The sequence below is a fragment of the Chanodichthys erythropterus genome, chromosome 21 (genome assembly GCF_024489055.1).
Source record: "Chanodichthys erythropterus isolate Z2021 chromosome 21, ASM2448905v1, whole genome shotgun sequence".
Taxonomy (NCBI): Eukaryota; Metazoa; Chordata; class Actinopteri; order Cypriniformes; family Xenocyprididae; genus Chanodichthys; species Chanodichthys erythropterus.
The window spans coordinates 39921939-39943045 of NC_090241.1; the positions used below are offsets into that span (position 1 = coordinate 39921939).

The 21107-nt window shown below is 36.8% G+C and overlaps 1 protein-coding gene across 9 annotated transcripts in view; it reads right to left on the minus strand.

Annotated features, from left to right (window-relative positions):
* Positions 1-3779: 3779 nt before the first annotated feature.
* Positions 3780-21107, minus strand: part of rptor (regulatory associated protein of MTOR, complex 1) — a 431784-nt gene continuing 414456 nt past the window's right edge. For 4 of the 9 annotated variants that reach the window (XM_067374813.1, XM_067374810.1, XM_067374812.1 and 1 more), the window contains 4 exons: positions 19408-19494; positions 19194-19310; positions 18775-18904; positions 16359-17623 (listed from right to left, as the gene is read on the minus strand). In XM_067374813.1, coding sequence (XP_067230914.1) covers positions 17555-17623; positions 18775-18904; positions 19194-19310; positions 19408-19494 — 403 coding nt within the window. In that variant the 3' untranslated portion in view covers positions 16359-17554. Of the gene's footprint in view, positions 4169-8547; positions 13005-16358; positions 17624-18774; positions 18905-19193; positions 19311-19407; positions 19495-21107 lie in introns of those variants that run through there. The other 5 variants (XR_010893517.1, XR_010893518.1, XR_010893516.1 and 2 more) reach the window with 2 other exon arrangements.

Below are 21107 nucleotides of genomic sequence, written 5' to 3' on the forward strand. Positions count from 1 at the left end.
AGCGCGGAGATGAGGGAGGAGACGAGAAAGCGAAACCACGCGCTTGGTGAGTTGCCATTGTTTACATTTATTGTATTGCGTTATTTACAATGCTAATACTCATGTTTGATTGAATTATTATTATTTTGAAATGTGAAAGCATATAAACCGATCTAATAAACTATTACTTGACAAAATAAAGTCAAACTGCGTTTAGTACATGGCAAGGCTGCATTCACTGAAGTCTGGAAATATGTTGACTTCAATAATATTGTCATTTCAATAAACCATAATTTTGATATGTATATTATTACTGTGCATAAACAGTGATTTCTTAGCTTCAGTTCAGTTTAGTGAGCAACAGCAGCTGGCACAGGTGGCACAGGTTGCACAGCTGGCATCTCCAGGAGGCACCCGGGTGATCCTGAGGTGATGCTCATGTTATGCTCAACACATGTGACAAATTATGCACATATAGGGAATTTTATAAATCTGGAAGCTATAGATTATATTCTAGATTATAAAATAAATATAGATTATTATAATTTATAGAGTCTTATGTCTCCTGAAAGAATAAAACTGATAAAAATCAAAAAAGCGCCTCTCTCTTTTTTAATTATTATTAGCATAGACAACATATACTTTACTAAATATAACTGTCAGCAGTGTTTTGAGTAATTTCAAAGGGTTTTCTGTAAAATGGTATGGGGAGACTTTAGATTTGAGTAGGCGGAAAATTACAGCAAAAAGGGTAAAATTCCTCCCTTCAGGTGTATTTGAATAATTCTGGCATATCATAAGATAGAGACAAAATTCTTTTTTCCAGTGTTTGCTGAAATATAGAGGAAACAAGTAGAATTGTCTGCATGGTGCTACTGCACTCAGGGCCTGAGTTATACACTTTCAAAAAATAATTTATAACAAACAAAATGCGCCTCTTTTTGGGGGGCTTTATTACAGCACAGAAAACATAAACTATAATTTGTATCACTTTCAGCAGTGTTTTATGTAACTTCAAAGGGTTTTCTCTACAATGACACCAAAATTTTGTATTTAGAGCACTGTATGTGGGTATGGGAAGCTTTTCAATTTGGGTAGGCAAAATCCAGGCAGAAATCCCCAAAATGGTCCAGGAGCTTAAGATGTTGAAACCCTGTCTGGCTTTCAGTCTTCCTGTAATCATTTAGACTTTTGTGGACACAAAGCAGTGACACATTTAAAGGAATAGTTCAACCAAAAATTTTACTTCTGTCATCATTTACTCACCCTCAAGTTGTTCCTTGTTTCTTTCTTCTGTTGAACATAAAAGAAAATATTATGAAGAATGTTGGTAACCAGACAGATGAAAGAAACAAAAAAACAAATACTATGGAAGTCAATGGCTACCGTCAACTGTTTGATTACTAACATTCTTCATAATATCTTCTTTTGTGTTCAACTTGAGGGTGAGTAAACAATGTCAGAATTAAATTTTTTGGGTAAACTATCCCTTTATGCCTCTATTACTCTGCATCACAAGAATGACAATTGCTTTTGTTCTAGAAAACACGTGTAACAAATGTAGTGGTTATTAATCAATTTATGGATGAAATATGAATATAATAATTCATAAGGTTATGAATAAATTATGATTCATATATCGGCCCAACGGGGAATTAAACATATATTGTGAATCAATTACAACTGTAATGTACCTCAGGTCATTTATTAGCTCAATTTAATTGTTGCAGAGAATAAGAATTGAATCAGCTGTAAATGATTCAATGTAAATGATTCAGAATTAATATTTAACACTTCATCAATTATTCATCCAGCGAAAATTGAGGTTAGAGTATTTTACCAATTCTGGATAAAATATTATTCTGTGGCCAACAGTAACAATATTTTATTATGATTATTATTATTATAATTATTATATTATTATAAGCAAGAGGTAACTTGATCTTTTACGTTTAAGGCAGTAATTTGACACACAGCACAAGAAACTCATATATGTGAAAATCAAAACAAGATTTATTGACTACTTCTAATGATTACAGGAAACTAAGGCTAAACACACACACACACACACACACACACACACACACACACACACACTCGCGGAGTTGATGAGTTATGAAAAGTCCCAAGTTCAGTGCTAACAACTCATAACCTGAGGAAAATCACAAAAGCAGAGCTTTGGCTTGATTCTTTAGGTTTAAAGGAGTTTCACCAGTTTCCAGCAAGAGAGAGAAGTTTGCTTGTACCTGCGTTTGCTCTGACAGCTGAGGTAGTCGGGTTGTTCCGTGACTCAGAATCCCAGCGGAATCCCGTTCTGGATTGGCTGTCTTTCAGGTGACGTCTTCTCGGGAAAGCCCTGTGGGTTGCGCAGAAGCTTTGAAGGATGTTGCTGGCTGGTGCAGCGCACTGATCTGAGCATCTGGCTTGAGCGGCTCTCTTCTTGGAAGACTTTGGTCAGATATTTCACTGAAGGTTTTGGAGTCTGGATGTGACGGCTGTTGAATGATCAGTGTGTGTTTGAAGGCTGTTGAATGATCAGCTCGTGTTTGAAGTCGGCGACTGTTAGATGGAAAATCAGCCTCGGTCAATCAGTTCTCAATGACCCATGCGACTTTTCCGCCGTGGTCAAAGTAGCGGTGCTTCGGCTACCGGGCTTCAACGACTGTGCTTCAGTCCGGCTTCTGACCGATTTCGAGCGATTTCTGACCGACTTCTGACCCATTTCTGACCGACTTCTGATTTCTGACACTAGCTTGTTTGGACAGCATAGTTTTAAAGGAGCGATCCTCCAATGAGACGTTGCTACGGAGATTAGACATGCCTCGTCTATTGTCTATTGATCACATCGTGTGATATCTGCAGAACATTCTCCTGTTTTATTAACAACTTTATAAAGTTTCTTAATATTTTCCTGATACTGAATTTCAATGTTTCATTTATACAGAATTACAGAGAATTATAAATTCTGCATTTAGAGCTCAAACACGACACATTTCTTACACACATATTACTAGACTGACCTAATTAAAACAATGATTATAAGAGAAAGAAGATGCATACAGGAATACAAACATATAATGCATTGAATCCAACATGTTAGTAATCACATCATATCAAGTGTTATTCTGGATAGTTAATACTTTAAGTAATCGACAATTGTCCCTTTTGAGATTCAAGATTGAGTCCTTAAGCATACTTTACACTTTGACCGGAGTCACGAGTGACCGGGTCAGGATGGATTGCTCACACAAGGGAGGTATTGATAGGACAGATTCGTCTTTAAATCCATTGATGGGTGTTTTCCTGTTCCGTCCGATAATACAAGAGGGTTTTGTGAGAGAATCAATAGATTTAATGTGATCAGATTCACGTGATGGGATCTGATTAGTTTATTGCTGATGAGCTAAGAAGTCCTTTAGACAGAGTCCTTTGTTAAGAGAAGTCACGTCATCACTTCTGTTAAGGCTAGGTGTTTCCTGTCAGAAAATGGATCTTTTGGACCAAATGAAGCTTTGTTCAATCATGTTGTTCATTGATAAAGTCATTGGTAAGTTCTGTCGAGCGAGGCCCTACACAACGAATTATAATCAATTACATATGTGATTAGTTCTGGTTTAATAATTATTTAGAGAAACTGTTCGTTTGTCCAGCAAACTAAGTCCCTCACAGAATATTATAAACAGTTATTATCTGGCCATGAAAACAACTTGTTATTATAACATCAAAGCATAAAGCGATCGAAAAACGTTAAAGTGACTTGGTTTTCAGCTGAAAGAACAAACAGAACAATCGAGCGTGAATAACGTTTTAATATATGCAAACTACGAATACAGAGGTTATACATCTAAATATATATACAAGAATATACACACCTATGTACAAGAGTGGAAGTAGAGAAGGAGAAGACAGAGAAGAAGAGAGAAGGCAAGTAGCAAACTCACAACCAGTCCTAAGCCAGCACGGAAATCAGTTTCATCATCTAAGATTGAGAAACGGCAGTATACTTGCATTGGTTGTGTGTGTCGAATTTCAGGTTAGCGCTGGTGCAGTTCGTTGGCTTCCTCCGTTCCGCGGGAAGGTTTGAACTGAGGACTTGAGAGTGAGTTTCGCTGGAAGATGGCGGTCCCGAAGCTGAGCGCGATGGCAGCGCGTGGTCACCGGAGATGTCCGGGAAAACGTGCACGAGATGCTCGTCAGTCAAGTCAAGTCAAATTTATTTATATAGCGCTTTTACAATTGGTAATTGTTTCAAAGCAGCTTTACATATTAGAAGCACAGAAAAAAAGGGAAGTGGTTAAAACTGTACAAACAAGCGTGGTAATATGTAACATATACAAGATGGTGCTACATTAAGCCAATGTCGGCTGACTTCCAGGGGTGGAAAAACCCCCTAGGAGAAAAACCCAGCGTGCTAGCACTGGGAAAAAAGTCCTAGGAGGGAAAAACCCCTTGGAAGATATATATATGTAAATGTATATGGAGATCAACATCTGAATTGTACATTTTTATTATAGAGATTATGAAAAAACAAAAAAATGAATCCCGCACACTATCAACTTGCAAAACAATAAGAAAGACACTTTATTAGCAACGTTTCGATCGTAAGATCTTCATCAGGCATAAACATTGTATTCAAACTCCATTGTATTTAAAACATCATGAATCACAAAGAATCATCAATATCCAATCAAGATCAGTGATTAAATAATCATTAACACCACATCACATTATTAACTCAACAATTATATAATAAAATGGAATATATATATATATAATAAGTCTATGATATCATTAATAATACTCCTTTACATCTAATGATCATATTTCATAACATCACATTAAACAATGCTTCATCATTCATACCCCTAGGTGATAAAGTCTGAAGAGTAAAAATCCAGAACAATTCACGTTTCTGTAAGAGCAATTCAATATCGCCGCCTCTAGGTGGCACATTCACTTTTTCAATCCCACAGAAGCGTAAGGAAGAAACATCATGATTAAAAGATAAAAAATGGGCAGCGACTGGATAGTTAACATCTTTTCTTCTGATAGAACTTTTATGTTCGCTGATTCTTTGTTTCAATTGACGTGAAGTTTTTCCCACATAGCCCAAACCACAAGGACACCGAATCAGATAAACAACGTGTGTAGACGTACAAGTGATAACAGAATGAATCCCATATTTCTTCCCAGTTCTAGGATGACAAAAGAATGAAGTTTTTGTTGTATTGTTACATTGCGCACAGTTACCACAGCGATAATTTCCATTTTGTAGTGGACTAATTAATTTCTGAGAGGACCTAGCAATACTACTTTGAAAACGAGCGTGTACTACATGATCTTTCAGATTTTTTGCTCGTTTAAATACAATCAATGGAGGGTGTCGGAAAATTGTACTCAGTTCGGGATCAGAGGATAATAAATACCAATATTTTTTAAAAATGGAACGTATCAAAAATGACTTTGAAGAATAGGTCGTAATAAAAGTAAAGGAATGCTTTTTCACTTTTCTTGACCTCTTTTTTAATAAATCAGAACGAGTCTTTTGAAAAGTAGTGCTGAATGCTTCGTCAATCCATTCAGAAGGATACCCTCTATCTAAAAATTTCTTTTTCATAATTTCCGATTTTTCAATAAAATCTGTATCTGAATGGCAAATTCTCCTTAATCTAAAAAACTGACTCTTGGGTAGACCCTTCTTCAAAGAAGTAGGATAGAAGCTACATCACGCTTTCGTAAGCATTCGAGAGAGACTGGTTCCCCTTACGATTTCGGGCCTAGTGATTCCACGGAGAATGAATTCACAATGGACAGTGACTCAAGTGCTCAAGGTTCTACATCTTTTTTAGGCAGGCGTGCTCCCCTACGCAGACCAGAGAGAAGAAAAAATGCCGAAGAGGCTCAAGGGCGTCAAAGAAACTTACGACCGTGGACTCGGAGCTTCTCAAAGAGACGGTAATTAATATTTCTGAAAAAGAACTGTCTATTGACCAAATTGGGGTTTTATCTAAAGGACTGTCATTTGTTCCAACGAGCGGTGTTAATGCTTTTGGCCTGAAGGTTGATTTATTCAAATGTTTTAGACAGATGAAATTACGATATTTTTTTTCTAAATCTGTGTCTGATTCATCTAATAGACTTACACCCTTTAGACCTAAGAGTACTTTTTGCCCACATGTGTCGAACCATACTATTCATACTTTTTGTCGGTTGGTTGAACAAGATGTTATGAGAACCTGCTCCGTTAGTAAAGAAAAGTCTTATAATCTTTCTTTGAATGAGAAAAAAGCTCTGACAGAATTGCTGAATGATCCGAATATTATTATAAAACCAGCGGATAAAGGAGGAGCTATTGTAGTTCAAGATAAGATTAAATACCAACACGAAATTCTCTCGCAGTTACAAAATTCTAGGTTTTATAAGAAACTGCCTAGTGATCCTACGTGCCACTATCAATCTGAGGTTTTTTCTTTTTTAGAGAATGCGAAAACACAAGGCTGGATATCCCAATCGGATTTTAACTTTTTATATTGCCAACATCCGGTTAGACCTGTTTTTTATACTCTTCCTAAGATCCATAAGCGTTTAATTGACCCTCCAGGCCGACCAATTGTGGCACAGACGAACTCACTTCTATCTCCTTTATCCCAATATGTTGACTTTTTTATTAAACCATATGTTCAGTCTTTACCGTCTTATATTAGGGATTCTACTGACTTTGTTAATAAGATTTCTGATTTACATGATTTACCGGATGATTCTTTATTATTAACTTTGGATATAACCAGTCTATACACAAACATCTCACATGAGAGAGGGCTTAATGCCCTTAGATATTACCTTGCTGCACGAGGTGATGCTACACCACCTTCAGAGTTTCTTGTTGAGATGGCTTCATATGTTTTGAAATATAATTATTTCAGTTTTGATAAGGATTTTTTTCTTCAGATCAGCGGTACTGCAATGGGTTCTATCTTTGCCCCTAATTATGCCAACTTGTTTATGGGTTTTTTTGAGTATTGTTATGTATTTAATTCTGAAAAAAATCCTTTTTGTCCACGTATTATCAAATGGTACAGATACATTGATGATATATTTTGTATTTTTTTGGGAGACTATGATGAGGTTTGTGAATTTGTGTCCATTTTAAATGATTTTGTTGACGATTTGAAATTTACTGTGGAGGTTAATGTTTCTAGGGTACATTTTCTAGATATGTGGGTACAAAAGAATGAAGGTCAGTTGATTACAACTTTGTTTACAAAAGAAACTGATCGCAACACGTTGTTACTTGCGACCAGCTTCCATCCTACTTCTTTGAAGAAGGGTCTACCCAAGAGTCAGTTTTTTAGATTAAGGAGAATTTGCCATTCAGATACAGATTTTATTGAAAAATCGGAAATTATGAAAAAGAAATTTTTAGATAGAGGGTATCCTTCTGAATGGATTGACGAAGCATTCAGCACTACTTTTCAAAAGACTCGTTCTGATTTATTAAAAAAGAGGTCAAGAAAAGTGAAAAAGCATTCCTTTACTTTTATTACGACCTATTCTTCAAAGTCATTTTTGATACGTTCCATTTTTAAAAAATATTGGTATTTATTATCCTCTGATCCCGAACTGAGTACAATTTTCCGACACCCTCCATTGATTGTATTTAAACGAGCAAAAAATCTGAAAGATCATGTAGTACATGCTCGTTTTCAAAGTAGTATTGCTAGGTCCTCTCAGAAATTAATTAGTCCACTACAAAATGGAAATTATCGCTGTGGTAACTGTGCGCAATGTAACAATACAACAAAAACTTCATTCTTTTGTCATCCTAGAACTGGGAAGAAATATGGGATTCATTCTGTTATCACTTGTACGTCTACACACGTTGTTTATCTGATTCGGTGTCCTTGTGGTTTGGGCTATGTGGGAAAAACTTCACGTCAATTGAAACAAAGAATCAGCGAACATAAAAGTTCTATCAGAAGAAAAGATGTTAACTATCCAGTCGCTGCCCATTTTTTATCTTTTAATCATGATGTTTCTTCCTTACGCTTCTGTGGGATTGAAAAAGTGAATGTGCCACCTAGAGGCGGCGATATTGAATTGCTCTTACAGAAACGTGAATTGTTCTGGATTTTTACTCTTCAGACTTTATCACCTAGGGGTATGAATGATGAAGCATTGTTTAATGTGATGTTATGAAATATGATCATTAGATGTAAAGGAGTATTATTAATGATATCATAGACTTATTATATATATATATATATTCCATTTTATTATATAATTGTTGAGTTAATAATGTGATGTGGTGTTAATGATTATTTAATCACTGATCTTGATTGGATATTGATGATTCTTTGTGATTCATGATGTTTTAAATACAATGGAGTTTGAATACAATGTTTATGCCTGATGAAGATCTTACGATCGAAACGTTGCTAATAAAGTGTCTGTCTTATTGTTTTGCAATTTGATAGTGTGCGGGATTCATTTTTTTGTTTTTTCATATTTTGACTTTATTAGTCTTCTTTCCTACGCACCTATCTATCACCTACAGGTGTGCGACGCTAATCATTCATTATTATAGAGATTAAAAATCGATTATATATAAATATATGTAAGCGGATACGGGGATTAAAAATCTGAATTATAGATGCAGCCAGAATTGGATCTTTAGGCCCATTGTCTCCTGGGCTACGTTGTAGTCAGGTCCAGACGCCATCTGATCTGGATACGGCCTGGATCCAGCACCCGGCAAACCTCAGGATAAGCAGAGAGACAGATATTAGCGTAGATGCCATTCTTATTCTGATGTACAGGTATATCTAGTGTTATAGGAAATGTTCTTGGTTCCGGCCGACCTAATTATTGCAGCGTAACAATCCTTTAACGGATTTGAAAAATGTTAATGTATTGATAATGTGTTATGTGTATGCAAGAGCAAAGAGATGTGTTTTTAGTCTAGATTTAAACTGACAAGAGTGTGTCTGCTTCCCGAACAATGCTAGGAAGATTGTTCCAGAGTTTAGGTGCTAAATAGGAAAAGGATCTGCCGCCTTCAGTTGATTTTGATATTCTGGGTATTATCAACTGGCCTAAATTCTGAGATCGCAATAAACGTGAAGGACTATAATGCATTAAGAGCTCACTTAGGTACTGGGGAGCTAAACCATTTAGAGCTTTATAAGTAAGTAGCGAGATTTTAAAATCTATACGATGTTTAATAGGGAGCCGATGTAATGTTGACAGAACTGGGCTAATATGGTCATACTTTCTGGTTCTAGTAAGAACTCTAGCTGCCGCATTTTGGACCAACTGTAGTTTGTTTAAAAGCCGAGCAGAACAACCACCCAGTAGAGCGTTACAGTAATCTAGTCTTGAGGTCATGAATGCATGAACCAACTGTTCCGCATTTGTCATTGAGAGCATATGTCGTAATTTAGATATATTTTTTAGATGGAAGAAGGCGGTTTTACAGATACTAGAAACATGACTTTCAAATGAAAGATTGGTATCAAAGAGCACACCCAGGTTCCTAACTGAGGACGAAGGTTTAATGGAGCACCCGTCAAGTGTTAGAGAGTATTCAAGGTTTTTTCGTGAGGAAGTTTTTGGTCCAAAGATTAGGGTATCAGTTTTCTCTGAATTTAATAATAAGAAATTTCTTGTCATCCAGTTTTTAATGTCAGCTATGCATTCTGTTAGTTTTGTGAATTTGTAGGTTTCGTCAGGGCGCGAGGAAATATAGAGCTGAGTATCGTCAGCGTAGCAGTGAAAACTAACACCATGCTTCCTAATTATCTCTCCTAAGGGCAGCATGTACAGAGTGAAAAGCAACGGTCCTAATACTGAGCCTTGTGGTACCCCATATTTAACCTGTGATCGATACGACATCTCTTCATTAACTACCACAGACTGATAACGGTCAGATAAGTATGATTTGAACCATGCCAAAGCAATTCCACTAATGCCAATATAGTTTTCAAGTCTTTTTAAAAGAATGTTATGATCGATATTGTCAAAAGCAGCACTGAGATCTAATAACACTAATAGAGAAATACAGCCACGATCGGATGATAGGAGTAGATCGTTTGTAACTCTAACGAGAGCAGTCTCAGTACTATGGTATGGTCTAAATCCTGACTGGAAATCCTCACAGATTCCATTTCTTTCTAAAAAGGAACACAGTTGTGTTGAAACTGCCTTTTCTAGTATCTTTGACAGAAAAGGTAGATTCGAGATTGGCCTGTAATTTACTAAATCTCTCGGATCTAGTTGAGGTTTTTTAATAAGAGGTTTGATAATAGCCTGCTTAAAGGTTTTTGGCACGTGTCCTAGTGTTAAAGATGAATTAATTATATCAAGAAGTGGACCTACGACCTCTGGAAGCATTTCTTTCAGTAGTTTAGTCGGCATAGGGTCTAACATACATGTCGTTGATTTTGATGATTTGATAAGTTTAGATAATTCTTCCTCTCCTATAGCGGCGAATGATTCTAGTTTTACCTCAGGGACACTACAGTGCACTGTCTGAAGCGAAACTGTAGACGGTTGCATGTTTATAATTTTCTCTCTAATATTATCAATCTTGCAAGTAAAGAAGTTCATAAAGTCATTACTGCTGTGCTCTATGGAAACGTCAGCAGTTGAATCTCTGTTTCTAGTTAATTTAGCCACTGTGTCAAATAAATACCTAGGATTATGTTTGTTTTCTATTAAGAGATTTGAAAAATAAGTAGATCTAGCATTTCTTATGGCTGTTCTGTACTCAATCATTTTTTCTTTCCACGAAAGGCGAAAAACTTCTAGTTTTGTTTTCTTCCAACTACGTTCAGCTTTTCTAACAGCTCGTTTTAGAGCCCGAGTGTGCTCATCATACCACGGCGTTGGATTAGTTTCCTTAATCTTCTTTAGACGTAAAGGAGCGACTACATCTAATGTGCTGGAAAAGAGAGAGCCAATAGTTTCTGTTGCAGCATCGAGTTCTTCTAAGTTGTCAGGTATACTAAGGCGATGAAACTGCTCGGGGAGATTATTTATAAAGCAATCTTTAATGGCAGACGTGATTGTTCTACAATATTTATGGCTGGGTGGTGGTTTTGTAGCCTTGGCTAATTGTATTATACACGAGACTAAATAATGATCTGATATATCATCGCTCTGCTGTAGAATTTCAACAGCATCAATATCTATTCCATGCGACAGTATTAGATCTAGGGTATGATTACGACAATGAGTGGGTCCTGACATGTGTTGTCTAACTCCAATAGAGTTTAAAATATCTGCAAATGCCAATCCAAATGCGTCTTTATTATTATCTACATGGATATTAAAATCACCAACAACAAGGACTTTATCCGCAGCCAGTACTAACTCTGATAGAAACTCAGCAAATTCTTTGATAAAGTCAGTATGGTGCCCTGGTGGCCTGTATACAGTAGCCAGCACAAATGTCAACTTACATAATGTTACATAAAGCACCATCACTTCAAAGGAATTATATTTGAAATTCTTTTGAATGATTCTGAATATATTACTATAAATTACAGCAACACCTCCCCCTTTGCCTTTCTGTCGAGGATTGTGTCGATAATCATAACCTTGAGGACTAGATTCATTTAAAGTAATGTAATCGTCTGGTTTTAGCCAGGTTTCTGTCAAACACAGCAAGTCTAGTTTATTGTCTGTGATAATTTCATTTACAATAAGTGCTTTTGAAGAAATAGATCTAATATTCAGTAACCCAAGCTTTATCATTTGTTTATCTGATTTATCTGTGATTTTCATTTTTTGAACATCAATTAAATTTTTACCCTTAAAAGGTTTCGGAAGTTTTTTGTATTTACTACTTCGAGGTACAGACACAGTCTCTATGTGATAATATCTAGGTGAAAGTGTTTCTATGTGCTGTGAATTATCTGAGTTCTGTGACGTGAGGCGGCTAGCAGACGGTCGGTTTAGCCAGTTTGTCTGTGTCCTGATCTGGGCCCTGGTTTGTCATGTTTCAGCTCTAAGACTATTTGCCAAATTTCTAGAGAGAAGAGCAGCACCATCCCGGGAGGGATGAATACCATCTCTTTTCAACAGATCAGGTCTGCCCCAAAAGCTTTTCCAATTGTCTATGAAACCTATATTATTCTGTGCACACCACTTAGACAGCCAGCCATTGAGTGATGATAACCTGCTAACTATCTCATCACTCCGACGAACAGGAAGAGGGCCAGAACAAATGACTTTTGCTGACATTGAATTTGCGAGTTCACACACCTCTTTAATGTTAATTTTAGTGATCTCCGACTGGCGAAGTCGAACATCATTTGTGCCGACGTGGATAATGATTTTAGAATATTTACGTTTAGCATTAGCCAGCACTTTTAAATTTGCTTTGATGTCAGGTGCTCTGGCCCCCGGCAAACATGTGACTATGGTGGCTGGTGTCTCTATTTTCACATTCCGTGTAATAGAATCGCCAATTACTAGGGCACTTTCAACAGGATTCTCAGTGGGTGCGTCACTGAGTGGGGAGAACCTGTTTGATGTTCTAATCGGAACGGAAGAGTGGTGTTTGTTCTTGCCATTATGCCGCCTCACAGTCACCCAGTTAGCCTGCTGCGTGGCTTCTACAACCGGAACCGAATGTGTAGTGTTTACTAGGCTAGTCGCATCCAAAGCAGTATATAAGGCCCTTTCATTCTCACTATCCTCAATTAAAGTTTGGATGCGTGTCTCTAATTCTGAGATTCTCTCTGTCAGCCTGACAATATCCCTGCATTTATCACATGTGTAAGTCTCACTGCTGACAGAAAGAGCTAAGCTGTACATGTTGCATTTACTACACATGATAATCGTCGGACATGACTGACCGTGTGTTTGATGAACGCCGTCCGAAAAACTGCAACACACACGGGACTCGCTGGCTGGATGTCTCGGTCGCTTGCCGGTGCCTGGGGCGAGGGTGATGTGCGGGACGCTGTACCTCGCGGTGGATCGATGAATGCCGGGCAGCAACGTCTCCACAGCTTCCCGATCTGGCGAGGACAGATCAGAATAACACACATCGGATAAATCCGCCATTCAATCGACAAGGAAGGTTGGTTTAGAGGAAAAAAAGAAAGTAGACGGTAGCTAGCAGGCTATGGCTAACACTAGGTGGTTACGCTGGTGGATTGCTAGTAATAGATCGTTCCGTTTAGTAATACTATGCAATAGGTTAAGTAATCTAGTGAAAAATAAGAAAGTTATATTATGTGAATAGGAATAAAGAGAAGGATTTAGGATAAACTCCACGAAGCTCCGAGCGTAGATCAGACAGCTGGCAGGCAGCAGCGTTGTAAGAGGTAGATCTTGACTCTGGGAGGTACACTGCTGTTAGACAATTGGGGGAGAACACCCTGGAGAATCTTGGTGTTCCTTTTTATGACAGATAGGCCGACACACCTCCTTGAGGTGGAATGGCCAATGACATTGATGCAAAGTTGGCGGGCAAGCTCTTTCTTTGTTTGATCTCCTAGCTGAATTTGCATATTTAATGACTATCAGATCGGATTTCATGCTGGAGTACGTTCTTCACAGTATCGTTAAACACATCGAAAAATGCATTTGTCAGCTGTGTGACATATCTCAGTGAATAGCTCGTGTCTGGAGCTTTACGGAGAGATCAAACTCGATACATCAGAAATGCATAAAAGAAGTTATGGTTTACAGACAGAACTCTATCTTTAAAATGCACACTAGCACAAATACACTCATTTAAAACTAGGAAACATGCATACGCTTCAAAATACAGGATGGGTATATGTTGGCATAAATGGTATTTTACACATACAGTCAAAAATGTATGTTTGTGTGTTTCTGTATGTGTCTGTGTTTTTGTGTGTCCCTGTGTGTGTGGGGTGTTGGAATGTGGATCTGGCCCATAGTCCACATGAGGGGCCCCTTTGATGTCCTAAGAGCAAGGAAATTGGGCCTCCTGTGTTACCTCGGAGGGCAACAAAGGTGTCAAGTGGGCTCATCTTTAGCAGACTGTTCGGAGCCGATTTAGTGATTAAGAACACAGTTCCTCAGGTTAAAAGCGTTCTGAAAACTCTAAAGTTTATTGATTATCCTGATACATGTGCATATGCTACATAGAAAACACGTTTTGCAAGAACGCAAGAAAAACAAATTAATAGTACTCATAGTAAATATATTTTGTTATACAGTAATAATTAATATAACATTTAAATGGTTTAGCAAAATGTCTTAATTTATACGCACTCACACGTGTATAAATTAAGACATTTTGTGAGTTACATGAAGTGATCTGAAAAGGTTGTTTAAAATGGTAAAAAAAATTGACTTGTTAAATGGCCCAAGATATCCACATGTGCCTCATGTAACCTAAAATCTTGATTTTCAATGATAAAAAAAATGAGTTTATGGACATTTGTCAACTAACAAAATACATAAAAATAGAAACTATGCCAACATTAAGAGGAAATGGATAAAAGTATGACAGAAACAAAGAAAAAGAGACAAATAAAGCAAACTGTACCTTTATGTATCTGGTTTATTTGAATGCTTTCTTGTCTTTTTAACCACGGTGAAAATCAGTCTATAGCCATGGAAAACCCCTGATTGTTTCAATTCATTTAAATTTGTTTACTTTAAAATGTTAAAACCCAAAGCAGAATTAGTAGAGCAGTGATTTCCAGTTTGATGAAGCCAGAGTACATCCTTGACTCCCCAACAGCGGGCTGAAAAAATGAATATTCTGATGAGAATATACCGGCACAATTCATAAACAAATCCACTGATACTGCTAAACCAAACTATCCTTTCAATGAAAACAAATGTCCAAAGGGGGGCAGAGAATCCAACAAGAGACTAAGGGTCCCGGAAAAAGCGAAGGACAAATGTGCTTTTTCTTTCCCTTCAGGGATTAATGCGAACACAGCAAGAGAATGGCAGCCATACCATGAAATACAAGTCAAAATACAAAGAAAAAAAAAAGGACTGGAAAAGAAGAAGAGATTAAAAGATGAAAAAATAAAAACGTATCCGGTTAAAAATTTAAATACAGATATTACATAAACTGTTTGCAAAAGTAATAACATCAATTCAAGGACATTCCAAGAACTGGATTTTGTGAAGGTAAGAATTAAACATATCTGCCAGTCATCATCTTACATCATCAGTGATGAGTCAGAAAATCAGGGTGCTAGAGTTGAGGGAAACACACAAGGATGTTTACCTTCACCATCTCACTAGACAGAACAACAGACTCAGGACTAGGGTCAATTCAACTAATCAAGGAGCTAAGCTCAAAGTGTACTATAATTTTTTCCATTTATCTATTATTTGATGTTAAGACATTAATTAAATTTTCCTAAAGAAGTGTAATTCGACTGTGACATGATTGTCCCAAAGAAAAATGTCTGAGCTGTGTACATATTTCACAGTATTTGATCCAGACCTGTTTCCACCTCACATTAAAAGTTCAGATATGCTTGCAGAAATTTTTACTAGGATGTGAAATGAAAAAACAAAACCCTTTGTAAAATGCATTTCCATCCTGATCAACCCTTCTAGTTTTATTAACTGGCTAATAAATGCATCAGCAACTCAAATTGCCTTACACAATTTAACTTAGCACTAACTTTTATTCAGATTATATACTCTAAATAATGTCAATTCACTTAATATTAAAAAAGCTCCACCTGATTTTTCTGCTGTACTTTAGGGATAGCTCACCCAAAAAAATGAATACAGTATAATTTACTCGCGCTCATGTTCTGCCACACCTGTGTGACTCAGAAAATGCCTGGTCCCTATCCAATTGTGCTAATCAAATTGTACAAAGTGTTTGGACACTTTGATTAACATCTCCTTTGTTTCCACAAAAAAAAAAAAAGACCATGCAGGTTTGGAATGACATTTCGGCTGAGTAAGTGATTAAATGTTCGTATTTATGTGAACTACCCCTTTAGACTTTTAGTAAACACTATCATTTTCATTCTTGTACAAACTGATAAACGTTGTGGGACACACACACACGCACACGCACACACACACACACACACACACACACACACACACACACACACACACACACACACACACACACACACACACACACACACACACACACACACACACACACACACACACACAAAAACCCTCTATGAATCACAAGCTCTAAATACTCAAATGTGGAAATACGATTAATTCAGCAAAGCTAACAGCAGCACTGAACAAAATCAGACTTTATGTGTAAATATAAGTGCTATAATATATATATATATATATATATATATATATATATATATATATATATATATATATATATATATATATATATATATATATATATATATATATATATATATGTGAAATGTGCAGAGTGGTGAGTCCCCAGGATTGAAAACCACTGCTCTATATTTAACCAAAAGATAGAGAAGACATTGACAGGGAAAGTGAAAGTGGAAACAGATCTGGGCAAACAAACTGCAACATCACGATAGGCTAAAAATATGAAATAGTCCTTTTTATGTTCTGTCCACTGAATTTTTCCACTCAGGAAAAATAACAATTGAGAGTTTGCAAAAGATTTTGCATAACAGATTACAGAAGAACTTCTGGAAAAAGCAGTCTGTTCAGAAGATGGGGAGGGGGTAAATGATGAAGGCGATGATGACCAAGAGAACAAAAGGTTTGGCGGTGCAAAAATAGGTAGTGTGGCATTTCCAGAGGGCTGCGTGTTTACATATGACTCTTGAATGCAAGCTTGATGTTATTGTACTGCCCAAGTACCAAAAATAGATTGAAAACTCACTCTCTCTTCTTATCTTTACATTTCTGTCTATAAATCTTCATCCTGATTATTCAAGCTTATCTTTAAGAAACTTGGCTTAGTGTGGATGCAAATGGAGGGCAGGCCCTATTGTCCATGTCCAGTGCTTTAAGATCAGAGTCATGTGTGATGTTGAGGTGTAATGCAGCATTTGTGTACATGCAGTCCAAAAAAGTGTTTTGATGTTAAGGGGGTTTGGCACTGTGTGTGAACATGTTAAGCAGGGATGTGTGAGGAAGGTTGTGACAAGCGAGTAGGAGCGCTGCACAGGTTGGCTATTTCTTCACATAAGAAGAAAAGCAGATCCAACTGTACTTCAGCAGAGATATGACGAGGCACGTGGCTTCAGAGAGAACCCACTGGGCAATGGGCCTTCCACAGTCAGCCTGGAACACAGTTTGTCATCTTCATAGTCTCTTGAGTTCAGGTCGATCTCTCTCACTCTGTAGGGTTTTGCATGAGGTTAACAGTTCCAAGACAGTCAAACCCAGCCAACATCAGCCGAACCAAAAGTTTTAAGATCTTTATATGCAGTTTGAATAATATACACTCCTCTGCACAGCCAAGTGTACAATCAATAAATCCATAATGAGAATTATCTTGAGAATAATAATAATGATACTAATATAGTCATCATGTGTGGGTTCAGCAGCCTTCTTTAGACATTCATCATGGTTGTTGCATATGTACAGGAAGTCATTTACATCCAAGGGGGTCAGCAAGGGTCAAAGGTGAGAGGTCATGATGTTATCTGAGTCTCTTCTCTGCGGAGTAGATAGACATGTAGTAGTCATTACTGCCCACGGCCAGATGAGGCTGAGGAGGTAAAAGAAAAGGAAGAGGATTATATATGTAAAGTTTTCATTTTCTATTACAAGTGTTTCACAAAAATTCAACACAAAGTGCGCACATCTAACAAGCAAAACAGCTCAATGAGGGTGCTCAAACAAATTGAAAAAAAGGAGGGAAAAGTTGGCACACCACAGCTGCAAAAATATTTATTCCATGTTTACAACAGTTTTTATAGAATAGGAGCATGGCAAAGCTGACATGATTCATTGCATCATTTTTCTCCAAAAAGGATTGGTTCTTCATATGTATAATTCTCAGTTACTACATAAAAGCAAATTTTGATTTCTTGATTCTTCTTCTTGCTTAAGCTTGTTACTCAAGTCATGAGGTTATACTGTATATTTAGAAAGCCATCTAGTCTTTTCCATCTGCATCCTTTATTTTAACATAGTAAATTTGGCCCAAGTGTTAAGCAAATTTTTCCAACATGCAGCTTTCAAGTTTTCATAGTGCATTGTACTGCTCATGCAGCTCTACAGTTGAGCCAACTGAGAATATAATCAGATTTCCTAAACTTTACTTTTTTAGTAGTCTTTGGAAGTCCAATTCATTTTAGTGAATTGCTTCGTTCGGATGTAATTCAAGTGTAATTCAAGTTTGAAAATTATTTAGTTATTTAGAAAATTTAGAAAAATATTCAGTTACATGCTTGCTATTCATCATGCTATTCAGCCGCCGCTCTGACGCAGAACCTGGAAGCGCTGCACTGTGCTTACTATGTGAACAGTGTAGGAGACAGAGCAAGGAAATTGAGAGAAGAAATTGTTAAAGAAATTTTTGTTTGTTTTTTGTGCACAAAAAGTATTCTTGTTGCTTCATAAAATTAAAGATGAACCACTGTAGTCACATGGACAATTTTAACAATGTCTTAAATACCTTTCTGGGCCTTGAAAGTGGTAATAATGTTGCAGTATATTGGAGGCCAGAAAGCTCACAGATTTCATCAAAATTATCTTAATTTGTGTTATGAAGATGAGTCTTGAGGGTTGGGAACGACATGAGGAATGATAGAATTTTCATTTTTGTGTGTACTAACCCTTTAAAGTAGTTTTCCCAACACTGCAGCTTATAGAAATAAAGACATTTCTCTGTTTTCATTGAGAAATGTGTCTTACCCAGTAAGGGTGGAAGGCCAGGCAGCTGATGGCTCCAATTCTCTGCCCCATGAAACCATCATAGTATTTAATGTTGCTGATCACATCCCCATTGGAGTTATACACAGCTATAAACTGATTCATAGAGCCACTGGAGAGAGATTGAGAGAAAAAAGCAATTAACAGCCATGACATTACTCTGCATTTAATTCAGGCCCTGTAACCAGATTTCCAGGGCTATCTGATTAAGAAAAAAGAAAAGAAAAAAAAAAAAAAAAAGGGGGGGGGGGGGGGTGTACTAAACTGAATAGTAAATTACCTATGTGATGTTACGAGCATAATTAAAAGTTAGTTCAGTCAAGGTTTTTTCTAAACAGCAATATTTTGCACAATGGAACTGAATGTATGAATGATATATAAGGTGCATGTGCATGTCTCACCAAGCGAATAGGTTTGCCTGTGGATGGATGTCCAGAGCCGTCAGTCCTTTCACTGTCTGCAAGATGTTGATTGACTCTGGCATCCGTGGGTCAAAGAACCGCACATCTCCATTCACACTACAAGACAGGGGAACCAAATTGTGAGCAGACTACAATAAGAGAGCAAGTTCTTTGATGAAGTGATATAAATTATGTGGGAGAAAAAAGCAGTTACCTGACACTGATAATGTGTCCTTCGGGCTCCTTCTGCAAGTGTGCCTTCACCACCCAAGCACCGTGTTCCCTATACGTCATCACACGACTGGAGAAAAAGAGATATTTGGATAATATAAGCCAATCAGGAAGCATTATCGAACATTGAACACCAGAGGGTGCTGCAGGAATAACAATGCAACATATCACAGAATAAGAGTTATTTCTGTATTTACAACATAGTGAAGAAATCATAACAGTTTTTTAGAAGGGTGTTTCTTACACTGTGGGGATTTTTGGAAATGTGGACTTACACTACTATTTAGTATGCGCTATTACTAGTCTGGTGTCAGTAAGATTTTTTTGAAAGAAATGAATTCTTTTATTCAGCAAGGATGCATTAAAGGGTTAGTACACCGAAAAAGGAAAATTCTGTCATCATTTACTCACCCTCATGTCGTTCAAATCTGTATGCATGTCTTCTACTAATCATATGTATGCATTTTTTTTCCATACAATGTAAGTTAATGGAACTGAAACTGTTTAGTTAACAACATTGTTAAATTTTCGTTTGTTCTCTACACAGGAAAGAACGTCAGGTTTAGAAACAAAGAAATACAGGTTTGGAATGACATGAGAGTGAATACATTTTTACTATCTCTTCAAATTGACAAAGATTTTAACATTATGCTAGAAAATCAATGTTACAAAAAATCTATTTCAAATAAATGCTTTTCTTTTGAACTTTCTGTTCTTCAAAGAATCCTGGGGTGGGTGGGATACTAACAACGTCCAACAGTGCAGTGTATATACAAGTATCACTGGAGAATTTGGTGGAATGTCAAGAACAATTGTTTTTCAGGTGAACAAGTCATTTCTATCACAGTGTAACTTACACCACATCTCAAATATATTGTGTTTAAATACATTCTGTTATGGAAATAAAATGTTTTGAATAAAATGGCATACTTTATCTGCTATATATGTATCCTTTATGTATCCTAAATACATACAATTAAATTATTTTAATACATTATACATTTTTACATCATCATGACAAAATGACAGCATAATTTGGAAATAAACATATTTTTCATACTAAATTTATTGTTCAAAAGTGATATTTACCTGAATCATGTCTCTTATTTTAAGCATGTTAATTACTGACAATGTTATTTCTTTGGTAACCAAGAACACTAGCTAACACTAGAGGAAATGTCAGCCTGAGCTGTGGGACACAGAGGTGGAGTGTTTAAAGGCGAATGAAAGAAAAGAAATAATAAGGCATGAAAGAGAGCTGACGGATGTGACTAGCAGAGGGGAAATCTTAAGTCTTTGGAAATGCTAGCACCGAAGGGAGCTGTTAAACTAGCATTATTTAAATATTCATAGGGCTTTTTATGACTTACACTGTTTTCTCATGGAATTTGCAGGTGATAGTGTGTGAACACATGGAGGTATGAGTTATTGTTACAGATACTTTTGTCCAACCAAGTCCAAATGTAAGACAAAATAAGCCCAGTGGTGCTGGACAGGAGTGACATGCCTGTAGCCACCAGACTGCCAATTCATTTTCTGATCTAGCCAGTTAGAAATGATTTCGAATTCATGATGATTTAGAAGACATTGATTTAGTAGACATTCGATTTATGAATTCATACTAGTTGTGACACCACATCAGAGATTAATACATTTATGTTTCAGTAATATGACTCTTTTTAA